The sequence below is a fragment of the Cajanus cajan genome, chromosome 9 (assembly GCF_000230855.2).
Source record: "Cajanus cajan strain Asha chromosome 9, NIPB_CcT2T_4, whole genome shotgun sequence".
NCBI lineage: Eukaryota > Viridiplantae > Streptophyta > Magnoliopsida > Fabales > Fabaceae > Cajanus > Cajanus cajan.
Window position 1 is genome coordinate 11,803,254 of NC_138525.1, and position 22,939 is coordinate 11,826,192.

The 22,939-nt window shown below is 31.4% G+C and overlaps 2 protein-coding genes and 1 long non-coding RNA gene across 3 annotated transcripts; 2 read left to right on the forward strand and 1 right to left on the reverse strand.

Annotated features, from left to right (window-relative positions):
- Positions 1–5,788: 5,788 nt before the first annotated feature.
- On the reverse strand, positions 5,789–6,651 carry LOC145951761 (uncharacterized). Its single transcript, XR_014429679.1, has 2 exons — positions 6,308–6,651; positions 5,789–6,209 (listed from the first exon to the last, which is right to left on the reverse strand). It is a non-coding gene; the product is annotated as an uncharacterized LOC145951761 (long non-coding RNA).
- Positions 6,652–8,888: 2,237 nt separating this feature from the next.
- LOC109801360 (uncharacterized) lies at positions 8,889–9,865 on the forward strand. The gene has a single exon (XM_020362410.3). It carries the CDS (start codon positions 8,979–8,981, stop codon positions 9,678–9,680), a length of 702 nt encoding a protein of 233 aa, XP_020217999.1. The 5' UTR covers positions 8,889–8,978; the 3' UTR covers positions 9,681–9,865.
- Positions 9,866–17,218: 7,353 nt separating this feature from the next.
- Positions 17,219–21,021, forward strand: LOC109818514 (cinnamoyl-CoA reductase-like SNL6). Its single transcript, XM_083063992.1, has 3 exons — positions 17,219–19,647; positions 20,194–20,347; positions 20,640–21,021. The coding sequence occupies exons 1-3, from the start codon at positions 19,573–19,575 to the stop codon at positions 20,906–20,908; spliced, it is 498 nt and encodes a 165-aa protein (XP_082920118.1). The 5' UTR covers positions 17,219–19,572; the 3' UTR covers positions 20,909–21,021.
- The last annotated feature ends 1,918 nt before the right edge of the window (positions 21,022–22,939 follow it).

The window sequence follows — 22,939 nt, forward strand, 5'->3', positions numbered from 1 at the left end:
CCTCCAACACCTTCCCACCCTTTCAATCCTCCACCACCACCTTCACATTTTTTCAACCCTCCACCACCGCCACCTCATTCATTTTCTTCTCCTCCTCCTCCTCCACCATTCCGATCACCACCGCCTCCGCCGCCGTCACCTAGTCCTCCTTTTTCTCCTCCACCCCCTAAGGTGCGGCCACCACCGCCGCCACGCCGTCCGATTCGTCCTCCACTGCCGCCACCGCGCCCTATTCGTCCTCCACCCCTTCCTCCTGCCCCAGTTCCACCTTCACCCTCTCCGAACAACCCCACAATCATAATAGTCGTGGTTGTCTCACTTGGTGGCCTCGTGTTGCTCTCAATGCTTGCTTTTGCCCTATTCTGCTGCTTTCAAAGGAGGAAGAAGAAGAAGACGCAAGAAACCGAGGTAATTCACTTTGACGAGCACAAAAAGATAACTGAAACCACCGTGCCTGGTCCTTTTGGACGCAATACAGTAGTGGTAACAGTTGAAGATGATGTGCATATCGATGAAGAAATCAAGAAGAATGAGAAAGTTGGTCATGGTTTGCATGCAAAATCATCTTCACCTGAAGCAGATCAAGGTACTTCTAGCAGCATTGTTGAGGTTGCAACTACTACTCCTCTTGCACTTCAACACCATGAAGATCATCATCACCAGCCTCAAAACAAGCCCTGATTGAAAGAAGTACAACACACGGAGAATTGCATATTCTTGTTTAAAGACACATAACAAGGATCCAATAATTTCACTTCACTTCAATGAATAAATAAATATCCTTATTTTGTTCTTTTTTCATTTATTTTGGAATTGTTACAGTACCCTCAAATATAGAGAAGTTTTAATATATTCTTTTATATAAATTCATAAAAAAATCTTAAAAAAAAATAATTTAATTATAAAATAAATAATTCAAATTATATTTATAAAATAAAAAGTAAAATAAAATTATAGAGATTAAAATTATAAAATTTCAATAATGTTATAAAACATTAAAAAAAGAAAAGAATTAATAAATAGTAGAAATAAAAAATTATTAAAATTACAATATAGAAATTCAAAAATTTAAGGCAAAAAAATAAAAATATACTTAAAAAATAATTCAAATTAAAATATAAAAATTCAAATATTTTAAGTGAAAAGACAAAAATATACTTAAAAAATTATTAAAATTAAACTATTTAAATATATAATAATATTATTACAAATAAAATTAGAATATATAAAATAAAAATAAAATGACTAAATAATTTAAAAATTAAAAGAATAAAATATCATAAATATTATTTAAATAAATTATTAAAAATATAAAATATAAAATAAAATTATAATTACAACTATACCGAAACCCTCTCAAACAATGTGGGTACCATAGAATTTCTCTTATTTTTTTTAGCATTTCTTTTCGCGTAATAAACCCTTCATTTGTGAAATGTCCATTTACCGGGTCAACAAACATTGGAAAAGTTTGAATTTATTAATTATAAAAATTAAATTTTATATTACTTTCTTGATTTTCTTTTTTTTGGTTCGTCCCTGGAGTATCCACCGCCGACAGCAGTGACTAATATTACTTTCTTAGTTTAATAAATATTTATTTGATTTCTATACTTACACAAATTCTACCTTTTAGTTACTATACTTTAAAATTATAATTTTTAGTACTTATTATACAATTTACCTTTGGATCTCTATTGTTAAAAACATTGTTAAACGAGAGATAATATAACAGTGACATGTATTGTCCTTTATATCGCAGTATAGCTTGTACTATTTTTATATTTTGGTCTCTACAGTTAGACAATTTTCATATAGAAATTAATTAGTCATTTTAGTTCACATGAATAATTTTTTTTTATATCGTTAGTTTTTATCAACAATATTGTTTCTTTCTTCTTCCCTTCCTTCTCTTTGACCTTAAATTGAAGAGTCTTGAAGTTCCAAAGTTTGGACACACTTAAATGATAAGACGATGTAAGATGTAAGTAGCAATTTATATTTACACTTTTAAAAACGACAAAATCTTTCATATTACCTTAATCTGCATAAAACATTTAGGTATATGATGTACTAAGCCATGCATTATTTTAATCATTTAAATCCTTCTATATTAAAATTTTGGACATTAATTTAGTCATTTAAATCCTTCTATATCAAAATCTTGGATACAGTATGAACAATTTTTGTATGTTTTAATCTTTATCATTACCAAAGAAATGTTATTTTTAGGTTCTCTAACAATTTCACAAAATTGAAAGTAACATACCTTGGGTGAGGGGATTACAATCAATCATACGACAAAATTTATCCGTCTCTAATAAATAGGAATTAATAATTTTCACTATTGTGATGGAATTTGTCGCTCTCTAATAATGAGAGATTTGTTATTCATCACTATTAATGAGGGGATTTGTCCCTCTCAATTAGGGATGGATAAAAATCCCAATCTTTTACAAATAAACTTATTACTATACCTCTAATTAATATGATGAATTTAAAATATTAATCCGGCTTAAAATTGTACAAAAATCATTTTCCAAAATTTAATAAATTTAATTTTGGTATAAAATATAATATTTAATACACTACAAAAAAAAATGTGTGATTTGTGGCGGTTATATTGTAGTTTCTGGCGGTTAAACACCGCCACAAATTGCATTATCGGCGTCATTAATAAACTCCGGATCTACAGTAGCTAAAAAACCGTTTGTAGCGGATATTTTGTAAACGCTACAGTAGCCAAAAAACCGTTTGTAGCGGATATTTTGTAAACGTTGGTTAGAAAATTCAATCTCTTTGTGGCGGTCTGAAACCGCCAAAAAATGCATCTTCGTTTGACTTGTTTGACATTTTCTGGCGGTTTAAAACCGCCACAAAATTGCAGTTCTGATGATTTTATATTGCCAAAATATATATTTTTTATTTGTCTTGCATTTTCTGACAATTTTAAAACGTCAAAAATACACTTTATTTTACTGTAATTTTTTATTTTTAAAATATATTTGAAATTATTTTAAAAGCGCATTTTTATTATAAATTTACAAATAATATTTTATATTTTAGGCATTTATCAAATTATTATTGAAAATTATCACTAACCATATTAATCATTAAAAATTAATAATGACTATATTATATTATTATTTAATTCAAGTAATTTATAAATAAAAATTTTACTTGTCGAATTCTAGAATCACTTATTTTAGTAAATTCTACCTAAAATATAAAAATAATTACATAAAGATACATTAAATTAACAACTTTTAACATTATAAAAAAAAAATCAAGACAACATCTAGCCATAGGTCACTACTAGAATTTCTCTTATTACATGCGACTTTTCCTGCGAATTTTTCATAAAAATTTGCAGGAAACGTTGTTCCTACAAATTTTTCTGCGAAATTTTATTTGCAGGTAATACCTTTGTGGATAATATATTCTTGTGAATTTTAAGAAAGTTATATAGTTTGAATTCTAAATTTCAAATTCAAATTGAATGTGGATCCTTTTAGCCAAATCGAATAAAACTAATGTCATAAATAAGTTCCAATCAGGCTAGCACAGTTAGCCCATGAGTTGTTCGCTTTATATATAATTAAGAGATAAAGATTAAATAAAATTATAACTGATATAAATAAACTTTTGTCCTAAACCATAAATTAAATCACTCGGTCCCTATTATAAGTTGTTTCAATTGTAATATCATGATCGCCATTACTTCAATATAAAATGCAATCTTGATACCAATATGGGTAGATAACCCACCCAAAAATTTCCCTTTATCATTTCTAAATATTCCACCACCTATTGCATGACTTGGACAACCAACAACTACCCTATTTGTATTTCATTTGAAAAATCCACATGCTATGCCAATTGACTTATATGATCCTTGGAGGTTTGGGGGGATGAATAATGTGGGAAAGTTGCTTAAGCAAGTGAACATCAATCCAAGAATAATAAATACAACTATTTACCAAAGTACTTGATATATAACAAAATATATGATTATACCAACACAATGACCTTCTCAAGAAAAATAACTATATTATTAAAACGAACTTGGTTTCTATCACTACAAAAAAAAATGTGTGATTTGTAGCGGTTATTTTCCTGATTCAACATTTCTGGCGCTTTCAAACCGCCACAAATATGCATTTTTTTTTTACTTTTCTCATCTTTTCTGTTAAACCACATAACATAATTTTTTTTATTTACTTAAATATTATTTTTTGAAAATGAAAAACATTATTAAAACAATTTTTTACTGTCATAACCATTGGAAAAGAAAAAAAAATAGATGTTATAAGATTTGACATATGTTAAATAGCAAAATGCAGCCATGTGCACTTAAAAGCTCAAGCAGGCCAACATACATCCATGTGATTGCATTTGTTGGTCGGATAGCACAAGCAAATGCAACCACAACTAAACCCTAAACCCCACTTCCTTGAAACAAAGGAGCAGTTACTTTTAGATCTCAAGCATGGCCAAACTTATAGAGACACTAGTGTAAAAACAGTCTCCAAGTTATTCGATAGCGTTCGAGAAAAACAATAAAACATAAACCAATACATGTCCAGAGATTACAACAGGCAAAACACACACAACTAAGTTAACCAATGCCTATATGCACTCTCAAAGAGCCTTGCACACGTGGTGATTATAAAATGGCCTTCCCACTATGTATTTTCTCCTCAATGAACATTTACAATCAAGATCTTTAAAAATCATAATAATTATGACACGAGGCAAGATTATGATAACTTTGTTTTTTAGACAAAGCCAATAGGAAACCTTCTAATAAAGGTTAGAAATCTTAAAATTATACCAAGATTTGAGAAGTCTTTGAGTGATAGATGAAAACAAAAATTAGAAAAATGTCCAAATAGTTTTGGTGATATTAACATGAAGATTTAAGTGATGTACATGAATTCTCTCTTAAACAAATAATTAACAGAGAACATATCAAACTCTGCAAGGAATGAACTATCAGTACCTTTCTCTTGAAAATCTTTATCTGTTTTTACAAAGCCAGTAATCTGTCTACCTTCAATGCGAGGATACACAGCAATTTTAGAACTTCAATGCAAGGGCACATGTATATAGATGATTTTCAAATGAACATCTGACACAACATAATATGCCTATTGACGCAGAAAAACTATTAACAAATACCTTGGCTAGACTAGTCAACCCATCCCTAACTTAGTGATGAGTCACTGTCATAGGGGGGAGCACCATAGGATAAAATCAGCTACATGAGCGCACAATGTCAAGGAGCCCGGTTAAAGACATGTTAAATACATAAAATTTGATTAATGTTAAAATAGTTGTTTATTATCTGTTGTACAGCTTTACAATGCTGCTTTTTGTTGTAGCTAGCTTATTGGTTAGGAGTCATAGGCTGAAGTTTTTTTCTCAGATTGTACCCTTGATTGTACTTGCTCAGACCGCTCATATAAAATACATCATCCAAGACAACTCACTGATTTTATCGTATTTTGAATCTCAAGTAATAAATATTAAACATGATTAATATATCATTGGAATCAAATTTAAGTTAATAACAGAATACAAGCCTATAACAAGGAATAGATTGACTCAAACTCCAATATTTTAACAAGAAATGGAAGGGTCAAAACATATAAAGAAACATCACTGCCAATTTTTTGCATTTTTTAGACATAGCATCTATGCCTTGCTCTGCTGTTTCAATTGAAATTTGTAGTGACCTTGTGCAAGCATCTATAAAACCACCAGACTCTTTAATTGATCTCAAAAGTAGATCCAATTCTTTAGTCATCTCATTAATCTAGTGGAGAGAAAGGAAACAAAGAGCAGTACAATCAGGACTCCTAGCATAATTTAATAGCAGAGAAGAGAAATACATAACAATACAATCAACATTCCTCATTATAGCACAAATGACTAGATAAAACAAGAAATTAATCTATCCACATCAATAATGCCATCTTACAGGCACAAGATCTAACATTTATATGTTGAAACTATGAAAGGTTTTCAGCAATAATACTTTGCCAAACTGCTTTGATAAATCGGAACTGGATATCCTATCCTTGGATGAAGTTCCATGCTGCTCATTAGAAGGAAGCAACTTTCGAGCAGATGACTTTCCGGTGGCAGTATTTCCATCAGATGTTAGGGCAATGTCTCTATGGATTGGTGTCTTCCATGGCTCCCACCTCGAATTCAAAGTGCAGAGGGATCCATAAACATCTTATTCTATAAAATATTGAAAAATGCAAAAACGAAAAAGAAAGAAAAGAGTTAGGGTTTGTACCTTGAATCAGGAGAGAAAAGAACACCTCACAAATGGAATCGCCTTACCGAGAATGTGACTGAATGTGAATTGCGATTAAAGGAAAGCAAGAAAGAAAGGCTGGGAGTGAGTGAGGGATTCAGAGTAAGCGAGTGAGAAAAGAATATGGAATGAAGTTTTTGATTTTTATTTTTTAAAAAAATAATATAAAAAATGGTTGCCACGTGTGACATACAGGTATTTAAATCTTGTGGCAGTTTTAAACCGCTGAAAATATCAGTATTTTGTGGCGGTTAAAATAACTGTCAGAAATATAATATTTTGTGGCGGTTTTTTGAAACCGCTAGAAAAAAACCCCTACTAATTACATAATTTTTTGTAGTGTATGGTGCCAAATTTCTCATATCACTCGCACAAAAGCAATAAATAAAACATCTTCAACTTGTCCATGCTATAATCTATTGAAGGGTATCATCACAGGTATGATATAAGAACGATCTAATGGATGGTTAATAATATGTTGCAACCAAGACCAGATTGAAATAGCAAACTAATAATGGTAAAACAAATGATCTAAAGTCTCATTAGAGGAACTACAATAGACATCATTGTTATACCTCTTAATTGCAAATTGTCATTAGTGGGAACTTTATTATGTAACAAACGCCAAATTAAACAGGTCCTAGGGAGGAATAGATTTCGACCATATCACCAAGGCCCAAGGTTGTTGTTGTGGCCTAGGTTGAAGAAAATGATAAGCCTCACGAAAATTAAAGACACCACCATTAGAGTGCTTCCAAATAGGTTCATCCTCCTCTTGGATGGCTAATGAAACACATAATCTATTCACATAAGTTCACTTGTATAGTTTATTCGTTATTTATAAATAGAGTGTTTTGCGGTGTAAAACTTCCCCACCATATCCATGAAATACACATACTAAAAATATTAGTCTTATAAAAAAAATACACAATTCATGACCGTGTGAATACAGGAAAGCTGCTCTCTGGAATGAAAAACCTTTTGTCCCGAGGAACACTGCTCATGCAGCCGAAGACATTCATAAAATGTGACGAATGGAAAGAAAACAAAACTCGCCCAAGACTATTGCCCACACTCCACACCATAGACACCAATCGGCTACCCCTCTTGTTGAAGGTTACTCCAAATGTGACATTGATGCTACATTCGAAAAGGCGAAAACAATAGTTTTGGGATAGGTACATGTTTGAGAGATACATAGTAATTGCCATTTTGTGAAAGTCTTCTCGAACACAAGCTTTACATGCCTAAAGTTAGCAAAGGTAAAAATATTTTATGCCTAAAGCCCTTGCACTATGGTGTCATCAATTGGATAAAAGGGAAAAATATCCCACCATATTCTTTTATTCGATTGAAATATTAATTCCAAAAAAATTAAAATTGAAAAAATATACTCTTTGCATTTTTTATATCTTATATTAGGCTGTAATTTTGAAAAACAATTAAAAAGAACAATATTAAGATAAAAACTATTAATTTATTTATTAGTAATATTTTTTTAAAAAAATATTGTAATAATATAATAACTTAATTTATATTGACATTTTAATAAAATTAATTAGATAAATATGTTATTGAAGAAATTAAATGTAGTAAATTCTCGGTGAAACGATCCAATTAGTTACGGTCAGCTTCCAACATAAGCTTTTTTGAATTTTGAACACGTAAATCAAAATAAATATGTTTGCAATTAGATTATAATGATAATTATGATCATCAAAAAGATTCCAATGATAATTTTGTTTTTAATTTTCTTCTACTATACCCACCTAAATTTAAGGTTCCATTCAAAGTTGCGTTATATCCTTAAATAAAGGCTTTGATAAAACAAAGATTTAGCATATAGGAATTTTACATTGATTAACGTATAGAATTATAATTTACGAGATAGTGTGGTATAATTGACCAATAATCATATTTGTAAGCATTTTCGTGTACATATATAGAAAATCATAAATGTCGAAACTCTAACCAAGGATGATCACCGGGAATATTAAAATTATTCTTTATTTTTTTTTAATTCAAAGAGAATATATTCAAAGTTAAATATAAGAGATGCTAAAAAAAAAAGTTGCACAAGAGAACTTATGAGTTATGAGTTATAACAAACCACTAACAAATTCAAGAAAAAGTGAGCATATATGCTGGAACTCAAAATTACATGTTAGGTTTAAATAATCATGTATCGGTGATTCATACCCTTATGCTTGACATGTTTGATTTATTATTAGAATCTTTAATTGCTAAACTTAAGTTTAACAAAACATATTATAATGTCTCATTTACGGGAAAACAAAATGTAAAGCTCAATGAATCCATCGAAAACTGGTCGTACATTGCCCAGGATGCTGATCTTTTCCAATCTTTACGCTCAGCACAGGTATTACCATCTTTTCAAACAAAACAAAATAGAAAGAAGAGCAAGCAATGCAAGTAAAACAAGCTAAGGAAGTCCATTGAGAAGTGTTTTCCACTGCAAAGTGCAAACAACCCGTGAGAAAACTTAGCATGAGAGTCAAGTTACTAACACTCAATATTTTTCCTATAAATCCACAGCAAAATAACACTCAAGCCACAGCACCCCCAACTCAGAAAACAACTCTCGAAACATCAATTGATTGACAGAACACAAAGAAAAAAAAAAGCCAAAATGGTATCAAGTCAACCCAACAACTACTTTCCAAATTTCCCTCCTCCATCACCTTCCCACCCTTTCAATCCTCCACCACCACCTTCACATTTTTTCAACCCTCCACCACCGCCACCTCATTCATTTTCTTCTCCTCCTCCTCCTCCACCATTCCGATCACCACCGCCTCCGCCGCCGTCACCTAGTCCTCCTTTTTCTCCTCCACCCCCTAAGGTGCGGCCACCACCGCCGCCACGCCGTCCGATTCGTCCTCCACTGCCGCCACCACGCCCTATTCGTCCTCCACCCCTTCCTCCTGCCCCAGTTCCACCTTCACCCTCTCCGAACAACCCCACAATCATAATAGTCGTGGTTGTCTCACTTGGTGGCCTCGTGTTGCTCTCAATGCTTGCTTTTGCCCTATTCTGCTGCTTTCAAAGGAGGAAGAAGAAGAACACGCAAGAAACCGAGGTCATTCACTTTGATGAGCACAAAAAGATAAATGAAACCATCGTGCCTGGTCCTTTTGGACGCAATACAGTAGTGGTAACAGTTGAAGATGATGTGCATATCGATGAAGAAATCAAGAAGAATGAGAAAGTTGGTCACGGTTTGCATGCAAAATCATCTTCACCTGAAGCAGATCAAGGTACTTCTAGCAGCATTGTTGAGGTCGCAACTACTCCTCCTGCACCTCAACATCATGACGAGCATCATCACTAGCCTCAAAACAAGCCCTGATTGAAAGAAGTACTAGTACAACACACGAAGAATTGCATATTCTTGTTCAAAGTTTCCCAAGAAGGGTCCTTTCATTTATCTTAAATTACTCCGGTGAATAAATACCCTTAATCCTTGATTTGTTAAATCTCCTTCTACATCTACAAGTAATTATTGTTCCGTCTCCATGATTAATCACAAATTAAGATTTATCTTCTAAATTAAAACTTATATAATTACAAGAATAAATAATCTGAGACATCAGATAACACTATATTTAAGGAATTATTGTGTAATGTCCAATAAATTTTCTAAAACATAACAAGTTTTTCTTAATAATAATTTAGGTAATAGAACTAACTGAGAACAACCCAATAAATCATAAGAGAAAAAGAGATAAAGAGATAAAGGATACGTAGAAGAGTACACAATAAAACCTTTGGAAATATCATATTTATAATAAAGAAAGAGGATAAAATAAAAACTACTTTTATAGGATCAAGTCAAAAAATAAGATAAGATGAGACTCCATTTAAAATATCAAGTCAATAAAACTAAATTAATTAAAATATTTATTTAATAAAAACAATTTTAATTTAATAGATATATTAATCATTTTGAAATATTCGCTCAAATTATACAACAATTATCAACTGTAAATAAAAAAGTTAGATGAAAAAGTTATTTTTCTAATCTTCGTATTCTAGTTTTTCCTGTCACTTTTTTTTTCTCATAACCATATAATTAACAGTTTCATGTAGTTGAACATCACAAAAATAATAAAATTGATAATTTTAAAGAGATTATCTGTCATATATCTCTTATTATTTGTCTATCTTTAATTATGTTAGATATTTAATATATTTGTACATAACAAATTAATATATTAGGCAACCTTTTAGGACAAATTTCTAGAGACCAGATTCTTAGAGATATCACTCTTGTATATATTCATGTATTTTTGAAGAGGTTATTGACAAAACAAGATTGTTCTTTCCCGACATTAGAGTTTGTTAGATTAAAGGATGATCTAAGACTAAGACTTCTCAAAACTTATTTAATGTTAACAAATGTAAAAGGTTAATTTCAAAAACGATATTGTAACTGTATGGAAAGGCAATATTGAAAGTTAAAAATGCATAATAATCCTTTAGACTGAACACTTTGTCTATCTAAGAAAAATGTTTTAAATATCACATTTAATATGTTTAATATTTTTTTCACCTGTTTTCATATTATTCCTTAACATATCAAAGAAATATAGGTTTTTTTGGTACTTGCAACGTATAAAAGAAAGATAATTTATTTTTCATAAAAAAGGATGAACATTTATCTCGAAATATGTTAGCTAAAAGTCATTCTTAATTGACACACGCAACAGTTCCTTCTTTTTTAACCATAAAGGTGATAAGTGACTCCTTTGATCAAATAAGAAGTGACCTTTTGTAAAACACATTTCATAATTTGTTATTTTACCCAACTTAAACTAGCATTTTAGCTTGAAGTCTGAAGAAGCTTTATTATTTAAAGAATATATGGTGTTGAAACTTGAAGAGGTTTTGTTGTTTAAAGAATATTTGGGTAATTTTCTTGAATAAGCAAATCAATGAATATTTAGGTTGAGACAAAAATAACTTGTGAAAGAATATTTATATATTTTTGAAAGATAGTGAAAGTTGGTCAAACTGATCAAGAACTGAATGTAATCATGGTGGTTAAGACAAACTGATATAAAAATACCTTTGTTTTTACTTTGTCTACACTTATTTGTTCATATATGACTACTCCACTATTTCAAAAAAGTTGTAAAGTTTTTTATAGACATTATTCAACCTCCTTCTAGCATCTTTCTTTTCTCGACAAAGCTCTTTATGGTATTAGAGTATACTTTTGTTGATAGAAAAACAATTCCACCAAAAGAGTGAGTCACTTCAACACCTAAGAAATATTTAAGTTTTTTTAGGCCTTTCATATGGAAGCAAGTATGCAAACAATCCTTGAAAAGGTCAATAGTTGTCTGATCATTTTCAAAAATGTTAAGGTGGTCTAAATAAACCAAAACTACAAGTAACATCTCTTATTTCTAAAAAGAAAAGAAAAAAGAGTAATTGAAAAGTGATTCTTTGAAACAATGTTCCTTCAGTGAAGTATACAACTTTGCAAATCAACCCCTAGGATCCTGCTTAAGCCCATAAAGATCACCTCTTGAATGGACACAACATCTCAAGGTCACGAACAGTTAGGGATGGGAATAAATCAGACCTTAAATAAGAGTCTATGACTTGACCTCTTTAAAGTCTAGTCTGACCTGATTTGTTTAATAAAAAGAGCAAGTTTAGACTTTTAAAAAAACCTATTTATATAAAAAGGCTAGACTTAAACTTATAGAAAGGTTTATTAGATCTGATAGGTCAGCCTATTTATTTATATAATATATATAATTAAAAATTAATATACATATATTATTAAAAATAAACATAAACAAATAAATTTAAAAAACAAAAATAAATTATCAATATTTAAAATATTTTTATACAATTTTTTTCCATTATAGACTTATAAGCATACGACCTATGCATGAGTATATATCAATATGCATGATTATGTATGAATTTTCCTTTCAACAGAAAATGATTTAATTTTTCTCCTATATTTCTTTTAAAATTTAAATTTTAGTAATATTAAGTAGACTATATTTTAAAAATAAATTTGTTGATTTTTAAAAAAATTAAGTTTATTGGCTTAATTAACATTATTAATTTAAATAGACTTTTAAATAAATTAATAGGTCAGATAAGCTTTTAAAAGGTCAGGCCAAGCCTATAAAAGTATATGATAAATAATACGCCAGACCTTTTAATTTTACAATACATGTTGAATTTATATATTCAAAGTCTGACTTGTCCTATTCTCATCCCTACAAACAGCCAAGTCAGATAATGGCTTCATATACACCACCTCTTTAAGTTTCCCATGCAAGAATGGATTGTGAACATCCATCTGATGCAATTCTAAATCCCATTTTTAGTTGCTACTGCCAACATTGTACACATTGTCACCATTTTTAAAACTAGAGCAAATGTCTCGATATCAAACCTTTCCACCGAATTATTGTCAAGAATAACTAAGCATGCTTTAAAATTTTTATGCTTCTATCATATTTATGCTTAATTTTATAGACCCATTTTTGGGGAAAGCACTTTTTTTCCATAGGGTAAGTGTATCGATGCCTAAGTTCTACTATTTCAAGAGCTCATATCTCATCGACCATGACTTTCCCCAATATGGTAAAGAAAGTTCTTATAATTCACGTAATCTAATATGGGATAAGGATCACTAAAGCATAATATTGTTGATGAGGATGAATGGTTGAATATGCTCCTTCTTTTAGTAATGTCAATAATAAATTCTCGTATTAGAAAAAATGTTTGTTTCACTTTGTGTCTTTTACCCAAAAGAGTTTCCTCTAGTAGCACCAATGTGTTGAGGGATGCATCTATTAAATTAGAAGCCATTTGTTCAACAAGTTCCTCATTTAGCTCACTTCTTTTATCATATATCCACTACGATTACACTTTCTACAAAATCTTATTGAGGCTCCTCACAAGGCATCTCTTTTATAAATTCATCAAAATTTCCAACATTTTGATCACCTTGCTCTCTCGATGTATTGTCACTAGCAACAAGGTTCATTGGCTCAACAAGTTTAGCATCTTAAGAGGAAAAGATCTCTCATGTCTCCAAATGAAACAACTTCCACCCCTTTTTACCATATGGATACTGAATAAAGACACATGCTCTACTTTGACTTGCAAATTTATCTCCTTTCCTTCCTTGATGATGAGCATAACATAATCATCCAAAAAACCTCAAATGTTCATTCATGGGTTTCTGTTCGTGCAATATCTCATGAGGAATTTTTCCATTTAACATCGTGGAGGGAGTTTGATTGATTAGATAACTTGCAGACAAAATACATTATCTCCAAGATTTAGAATGAAGACTTCCAAGGAATAAAATAAAATAAAAATTGTAAAATGAATCACATAAAGAGATAAACATCGAGTTAAGAAGATCAAGTTAAAGAAGCAAACATAATAGATTAGTATTAATATTTAGACTACGAGATGAATGTTAAAAGGAACACACATAAGGGAGGTTGAATGTGTGAGAGTGTATTTTATAAGTCTTTGCTTTTTTTTTTCTTTTTTTTGCATATGAAGAGATATAAGTTTGTTAACAAGGTTCATTGAAAAAGCGTGAGGGAAAAGGGATAAAATAAAACACTTAACGTTTTTATACTTGTTCACATAATTGAGCTACTTCTAGTCACCTTCAAACTCAAAGGGTTCCATTAACTTGGAAACATTTTACAATAAGTATTTTTCACTGCCACTTCTAGCTACAACAAGTATTCTCAATGCCATTTTTGACCAACTCGTAACAACACATTGAAGTATTCTTTAACTAACCTTTTTAGGCTTCGACAACAAAGGTCTGAAGTGTTCTTCAAAACTAACTCTCATAGAGAGAATAAAGCATTAGGTACAGTAAAGGGAGATTAAACTTTCTAGGCAAGGATAGCTAAAACTTGCCTCTGATCATCCACTAGACGATGACTTAAATCACATATAGATTTAGAGAGGTTTTTACAAAGTTTTCACATAATGTGTAAGCATTTTTACAATATTCAAAAAAAGTTTTTCTCACTACAAAAAATATGCAATTTAGCGACCACCAAAATCGGTCGCTAAATTGCAAAAATCAGTCGCTATTTACCTTAGCGACCGAATTAGCGACCGAACTTAGCGACCAAATTAGTGACCGATTAAATCGGTCGCTAAATATTTATTTTTTATTTTATTAAATTTTATAGACATCGCAAATTTGGTCACTATGAACCACTCATATTTGGCTTCTTAAGGATTTTATTTCACAATACTTAAGTTTTTAGCATATTTTGTCCTTAATTACACAATTTTTGAAAACTTTCCAGAAGGTCACCCATACCTACATTACTCCAAGTCAAGCACGCTTAACTGTGAAGTTCTTATGAGATAAGCTACCGAAAAGCAAATGCATGTTGTTAGTATAGGTAGTACAAATTAATTCATTTAAGTCAACCTCAACTATTCAATCTCATACTTATATTATTTTTGGATCCTTATCATTTTGGTATATCCGGACCGTTATAAATATATAATAATTATATTACTACTAATAATAATTATATTATATTTAAATAATATTTATTTATATATATACTTACTTTTATAATTAACAATCTACTTATTTCTATTTAAAATTAATTTTATGATACAATTTAAATTATTTATTATAAAATTAAAAGTTTAAGTAATAATTTATATATTTTAAAATGAGAAGGGTTATAATAACACTAGTATAACTTTTATACTAAGTATTACACTGCTCAATAAATTTATATTAAATGTGAATTTTGTAATCCAACCGATAGATTGAAAGTTCATATCACTTTATATGTTTATATCAATTTTTGTTAAAATTAAACAATAACTTAAAAGTAATCAAAGTGCTCATATTTTATTTGAAATGAATATATTACGTCAATTTTGTTTTACAAGAATGAAGTATCAAATCATCTTGAATTCATATAAGATTTATATATATGATCTAAGAGTAAAAAACTTTCAATCTAACGGTTGAATTTATAAAATTCACATTTAATATAAAGTTATCCTTGTTTTATTTTCTAATTATCAACCATTAATAAAATACTAATTTAAAATTTAAATATAAAAATTCATTTAAAAATAGTTATCATAAGTTAGAAATATATATTATAAATATGGATCAAAATAAATAAGAAATTTTAAAATTCATATACTCTAATTAAAAAACTGCCTAAAAATCCAATTATAAAAAAAACCTCTAAATATTTTTTCACATAAATAACTATTGGTATTAATTATGTAGGAGTGCATATAAATATTTTTTTTAATATAAATTAATGTCTTGCTCTTACAAAAAAAAGAAAATGGGATTGATACTCAACAAAAATATTATCATCACTTTTAAGCAATTTATAAATTTTTTTAAGTTTTACTTAGTGACCGAATAGAATTTCGTCGCTAACTTTAACTAATATTTAGCTACCGAATAGAATTCCGTAGCTAATTTTAACTAATATTTAGCAACCGAATAGAATTACATCGCTAATTGTAACTAATATTTAGCGATTGAATTTAATTATGTCGCTAAAAAAATCAAAATTTCTTCTTTAGAGACCGAATTCAATTTCGCCACTAATTTTAACTAATATTTAGCGACCAAATTTAATTCTGTCGCTAAAAATCAAAATTTCTGATTTAGTGACCGAATTAAATTCCATCGCTAAAAAATCAAAATTTCTAATTTAGCGACCGAATTCAATTCCGTCGCTAAAAAATCAAAATTTCTAATTTAGCGACCGAAATAGCGACCGAATTCAATTTGGTCGCTAATTTTAACATACTTAGCGACCGAATTCAATTCGGTCGCTAATTTTAACTATTATTTAGCGAATGAATTAAATTCCGTCGCTAAAAAGAATCAAAATTTATAATTTAGCGACTGAAATAGAGACCGAATTTAATTTCGTCGCTAAAAAAAATCAATTTATAATTTAGCGACCGAAATAGTGACCGAATTTAATTCCGTCGCTAAAAAATCAAAAAAATTTATTTAGCGACCGAAATAACGACCGATTTTCTAGCGACGACTTATTTTGGTCGCTAAATCGGTCGCTATTTTGATTTTTCATAATCGGTCGCTAAATCAGTCGCTAAATAGCGACTGATAAATTTCGGTCGCTAATTTCGGTCGCTATTTTGCAATTTTCTAGTAGTCTATTTCCTTTCTTCAACTCTTTTTCTATTTATAGGCTTTAGAGATGTATTTATTGGTGAAAAACCTATACGTGGTTGTTTGAAAAGGGATCTTTGGTCTTTATAATATGGTCTCTCTTCAACATGCGTTTAGATGCTTTATGACTTCATAAATGCTTTGGCATAATGAGGAAATGAAACAGAGAGTAAAAACTTCTAAACGCACTATTTCATGTACTAATAATTCATTTTATGGTTGACTTTTCTTTTTTAGATGTTGCACTTGGTTCAGACATATTGTACCATTCTACGCACAATCACAAAATGGAAATAAAGCATAATAACATTTATAACATGCATAGATTATCAAAGCACTTATAAGGTATACTTTTTGAATGTTTGAATATGATTTTAAGAGGCACAAAATGTTCAAACAAGCATTGTACTTGTAAACAACTACAAGACACAGACACTTGTCACAACGCGTTAGATAGTGGACATAGGTGTTAACTATCTTAACTTCTAAGTGTTGTAGTTGTCTCGATTTTACACATTTGTAAAAGATGTTAATTAATAAAATATTTTTAGATCTTTATTCCTTCTACATCTTGGACACATGCTTCTTGAAATGACTTAACAAAATATTAGTAACTTAAGTTATCACTTTCACTACAACATTTTTATATTAGGCAACGAGTTTTTAGGCAACGCCTAAAAAAATGTTCTCGAAATATAGAATAAGCAACAATTTTGTAAACTGTTGGCATTTTGTTTGACAATAATCATAAAATCGTTCCCAAAAGCACATATAGGCAACAAATTTGTAAACTGTTGGCATTTTATTTGACAACAATCATAAAACCGTTCCCAAAAGCATATATAGGCAACAATTCATCAAAGCGTGCACTATTCTCTTTTCGATATTAATAAAACTATTCTTGCACTACTAAGAAAAATACCTTCACACCCCCTTCCCCACCTCTTCACATACCCTTCCTCATCTCCCAACCCCACACCCTTTCTCTCTTCATCATCGCCCTCTCCACCCCCTCCCTCGCCCTCTTCCGTTGCCTCCACTACTACAAAATTATTATTTTACATCATTATATTTTACAAAATTATTATTTTACATCATCACCCTCTCGACACAACACTCTGGTGGGCACTCTCGCGGGCTCTGGACATAACACATATGGTCACTAGAGGCACCCCTGGGCGACGCCGACAAGCTCAAGCCCCACATCGCCCTCTCCAACCTCTCCCTCCCCTCCGACTACGCCGTCGCCATGGTCGTCTCGCGCCTCGCCCACGGCCTCTCTGCCAAAACCCTAGCCTCCCGCTATTCCCTCAAACCCTACCTCGTCTCCAAAATCACCAACATGGTCACGCGCCTCCTCGCCACCAAGTTCTACCTGGAGTTCATTAAGATCCCGGTGGGACGGCGCCGCCTCCTGGAAACCACCCAGGCCTTCGAGGAACTCACCTCCCTCCCCAACATGTGCGGCGCCATCGACACCACCCCCGTCCACCTCCGCTCCAACCCTAACCCAACACCTACCGTTGTCGCTACGAATTCCTGGGCCGCAATGCAGGCTGGCATTGACAAGCTCGTCGATGCTGTTGGCCTCACTCTTGGGCCCAGAGGTGGGCCTGGGCCTTAGCCATTCTAGATTGAAAATCACTCACACTTTTGAAAACGTGTTGACTTTGTTATTGAGGTTTCATCTATTTACGCAGGGGGTGCGCGAATTACCGGGACTCAATCAATTGGCAATGCTGCATTAGTGGGATTGGTTCCGCGAGATTCTTTATCTTATATGCTAATTCCCAAGGTTAGGGCACAAGATTAAGAAGCACACTTAACCTTGATCTTTAGTTACACATTAGCTTTGTTAACAGTGATCAGCTTCCTGTGTTAAGGTATGTTTATTTGTAATTTTGTTGCCTTATGCTATGATGCTTTTGTTGATATACGAGGTTTCATTGAAGCATATATGGGTTACATCTTACGTGAACATGTTTTTGCAGAATTGTTATGTTTGCCTTCTGAACATTTTCTTGTTTTGTTGAACAGCGCTGGAAATTTTAGTGCCTGACTTACTACTGTACTGAGGAATTCATTTCATGTATTTTATTATATTGAGTTAGGAAAACAGTAGATTCCTTCAATGCAAGGGCAGAGAGGTACAATTGGTTCAATGCCTGAAACTTTAGAATTTGATTGTGGATCTGCATCAAGTAGTTCTACCATGGATCAGCAGATTTGCTGGAATAATGTGAATCCTGCAGAAAATCATATACCTAATTATATACTTTCTCCTGGTGATATGAACTCATCTTATGTTAATTCTATTAATCATAAATGGCAAAACTTGAGTGGCTGGAGCTTAGGCGAACCAAATTCCAGTAATACCCCTAATGAGATTAACAATAATAAGTTGCTGGAATTATTTTCTCTATGGCACAGTTGCTCTGTTTAGGGAGGTTATAGTTATCTTTGTTCTCTCTATCAAATAATGCAATTATCTCTGTTTTACATATCTCTGTTCCTAGGTTTCCATTTTAAATCCTTGAACCCCAAGTTTAGTGTGGAGTACATTTATTTTGGTATGGATTGATGCCAACAGCGAGATTCTATAAACTTGATAAGAGATACATTATCAGAATCATAATAATCGCAACTTTATTTGATTTTGGCAATTGAGTGTTGGCCTAATTTATCATTTACTTTTGCTGAGGGGTGTCTTTTGTGAGGATACCTTTTGGTTTGCTGTGACAACATTTATTTGGAGCCTGGTCTTGCTTGAGCTTATGTATGCATTAATGTAGGAGGTTTAGAAAAAATTATTCCCTCCCAGATGGATAAGTAATGCTGTTTGTGATGGAGATAGTGGTTTTTGTAGAATGATCATGGTAAAACATTCGATATTTATTTTAAAGCTTTTGAATTGGGTAATGTCAAAATGAGTAGGGTCAGAATTCAAATCATTGTTACGTTGATGTCATATCAAAATTTTGAACTATTTTTTTGAACATATGCACTTGAGCAAATGGTGCAAGCTGCGAATGCTTCCGCTGGACTTAGGACTATCAAACGGGTGGAGCAAACTTTGCAAGATCTTGGGGTTTGTCTTTACTCCCTTGAACTTTTAATTCAGTTTAGATGTTTCATTTGTTTTTGTCCCTGGTACAGTTGCTAGTATTCACTTATCTGTGTTTTTAACAATATATAGGCAAATGTTAACTAGTGAACACTTGTTAAGGATTAAAAAATGGAAAATATTGTTTATTTTTTATAAGAACCTTTTTTTTGGGTGAATTTGTAAGAACTATTTTTGACATTTGCTTTGGTCCTTTTCATAGGACCCCTTCTAAATTATTTACTGCATTAAAAAAAATTTAACAGAAAATGTTCTTAATTACTCATCTATTTTTTCTAGTCTATGAATAATAATTGCAGTAAATTAATTTCTTGGACTCTCACAAAGATAGGGGATCCCAATAATTTAGAGGGTAATTCTGGACAAATAATACAAATTATTTCAAACTTTAAATATAGAGCGTTGGTCATAATATGCAATAATGCAAAATTTGAAAACAATATATTGGATAACATGTTTATGTAGGAGATATATCATATGACCCTGACGTTTCTTTTGAATATATGGCAGCTTTGGTATGCATTGGGAAAGATGAGGGCAGAGAAAGCTTCTTGGAGAATAGCTAATGAAAGGGGTTTGAAGCTCACTACCATTTGTCCAGCTCTAGTTACCGGTCCTGAATTTTGTCATAGGAATCCAACAGCAACAATTTCTTATCTCAAAGGTAATAATACTATTAATTAACCTAAGGTATAATTTGTTTTTAAGCCTTGAGAATTTGACTAAACTTGATCTTAATTGGTTTCTATACTTTAAAAGCAATAGAATCTAAAGAATAGAGCAACTTAAAACACATTTTACCTTGATCAAAATTGGTTTATATACTTTAAAGAAATATGGACCAAGACCAAATTTAATCAAAAATAGAGCAACTTAAAACACATTTTACCTTGATTAAAATTTTCCTTTTGATGTTGATGTAATAGAATCTAAAGATTTTACAATTGCAAATTCAGGTGCCCAAGAAATGTACTCTCATGGTTTGCTAGCAAGAGTGGATGTGACCAAATTGGCTGAAGCTCATGCATGTGTATTCAAGGCAATGAACAACAATGCTTCTGGTAGATACATTTGCTTTGACCATGTGATTGATTCCCTTAGTGAGGCAGAGAACCTGGCTAAGGTGATTGGAATGCCTAAGGAAAAGATACCTGGAGATAATGCATCAAACAATTCTATTTGTTACATCTTTTCACTTGTTTTATGTTCAAACTTGTTTCCATAAACATGCCAATATAAATGTCCGTGCTATAGCTCAAGGTTGTTCTGAGTACAATGTTATTGTTGTTGTTAAGCGAGAGGATTGTATAAAGGCTTTACGAGCTGTGGATAATATAATGTATAGTTCTTCTTATTAATATGAGTTGTTTAATATACTATTTGTATCATAATTATAGGTGCGTATTACATATATATGATTTCACAGGATAAAGTAAAATTTAGACAATATTTTAGACAACATTAAAAAAATGTTAAATTTAGTCTAAATTTTTAAATTTAGACAACGTTGGGTGTTTATTTAGACACTATTTACAAAATTGTAGCTTAAATTTAGTCTAAATTGTTACCTATATTATCTCATTGACAACCTTAAAAAAATGTTCCCTGATGCCACTAGCAACGGTCATAAAAGTGTTGCCTATAAAAATAGACTACATTTCTAAAACTGTTCTTTAAAAATTAATAATGTTGCCTTAAATTAAAAAAAAAACCGTTGCCACTGAAGATCATGAAAACCGTTCTTGGAAGTTTAGGTAACAGTTTTTTTGACATCGTGGGCACAAGCCAAAAAACCGTTGCATATTGAAATAGGCAACGGTTGATAAATCCACGCTTGAAAAATCGTTGCCAAACCGTTCCCTAAACTTTTAGGAACGGTTTTTTGGCTTTCAAAAACGTTTTTTTTATTGTTGCCATAAATAACAAATGTTGTAGTGTTTGTTATCATTAAAACTAGGGTGTTAGGCATACATAAATGTCTTTGGTGCAACAATTTTCCTTTTTTTGATGATGACAAACTTTTGACTTCATTCATTAAAATAACAAAACATTTTTTTCATTTGAATTAGAGATAAATATGTAAAGATGTTTGTCTCATATATAGCATATCAAATATATTTTAAGAGAGTGAGCATAAGAGTTGAACAACACATAATAGAGTTTACTCCTCCCTTTAAGTCTATGCATCATACATTATGATTCTAGCTTATCACAGTATATATTACGAAACAAATAAGAGTAAACATAGCTTGATATATCAGAGCATTTAAATAAAATATCATGTTGTATTAGAGTTATAAAGAATCAAATCATCATATATATTCAAAAAAAATGTATTAGAGTAAAACATATACATATTTATATAAATGAAAGAAAAGTTTCAAAGATTGTCTTCTTCTCCCTTTTTTTTCATGATAAAAAAACGAGTAAGCAATCATTATCTAGGTAGGTTAGTCTATTTTGGTGAGTTGTTGAAGCATGGCAAAAAGTTGATCAATGTTGGTGTTCATTTTGGCTCCAAAGACTTCTAACTTCGATTCTACGATCTCATCAACCTGAGCAGATGTGACAAACTCAAGCGCGGACTCAACAACTGATATAGGTGGAGCCTTAATTGTTGGTGTGGTTAGGGTAACATTAAGAGCATGTTCAACTAGCTTGGGAACCTAGGAAAAAGATGCAACAATGATAGTATCAAATGGCAAAGACAGAGGATGGGCTTCAATCATGAGCACTAGAGGCGGTGAAAGCGCTTCAATCATGGGCTTGTTTATTAGAGTTGGATGAGGATGGAGACCATATTTGTCTACGTACTCCATTGGTGTTAAGAACCAATATGGGATTAATGGCTTGGGTATCTTGGCAAGCTCAATCTACCAACCAAATCCCTTATCAAATAGATCATAGAGGAACACAATGATTATGTACAAGATGTTTGTCTCCTATCCCAAGATTGGGCACAAGTTCTTGTAGATAAAAGTTGTGGATATGTAATTAAAATTGATAACATGTATTGAATGCTACGTTAACTTGTTGAACCAATTAGAGATTGTCTTCTTCTCCTTCCAAGTGAGTCCATTTGACAATGTAAGCTTTGATCATTAGAACAAGTATTGATAGAACTTCTCAGCAACAAACTCAACGTACTCCCTTCCATGAATCTTCAACCTATATACCTCAAGGAATATCCTTGGGTAGCTTCTAATCTCCACCTTGGATGTTGATGATGGTTTTTTCATCCTTTCTCTTGTTTAGA

Excerpts from the sequence above, each read along its gene's own strand:
- LOC109801360 (XM_020362410.3), top strand. The coding sequence starts at position 8,979 with ATGGTATCAAGTCAACCCAACAACTACTTTCCAAATTTCCCTCCTCCA.
- LOC109818514 (XM_083063992.1), top strand. The coding sequence starts at position 19,573 with ATGGTGCAAGCTGCGAATGCTTCCGCTGGACTTAGGACTATCAAACGG. Across the intron at positions 19,648-20,193 it reads AAACTTTGCAAGATCTTGGG|CTTTGGTATGCATTGGGAAA; the intron begins GTTTGTCTTTAC and ends AATATATGGCAG. Across the intron at positions 20,348-20,639 it reads AACAATTTCTTATCTCAAAG|GTGCCCAAGAAATGTACTCT; the intron begins GTAATAATACTA and ends TTGCAAATTCAG.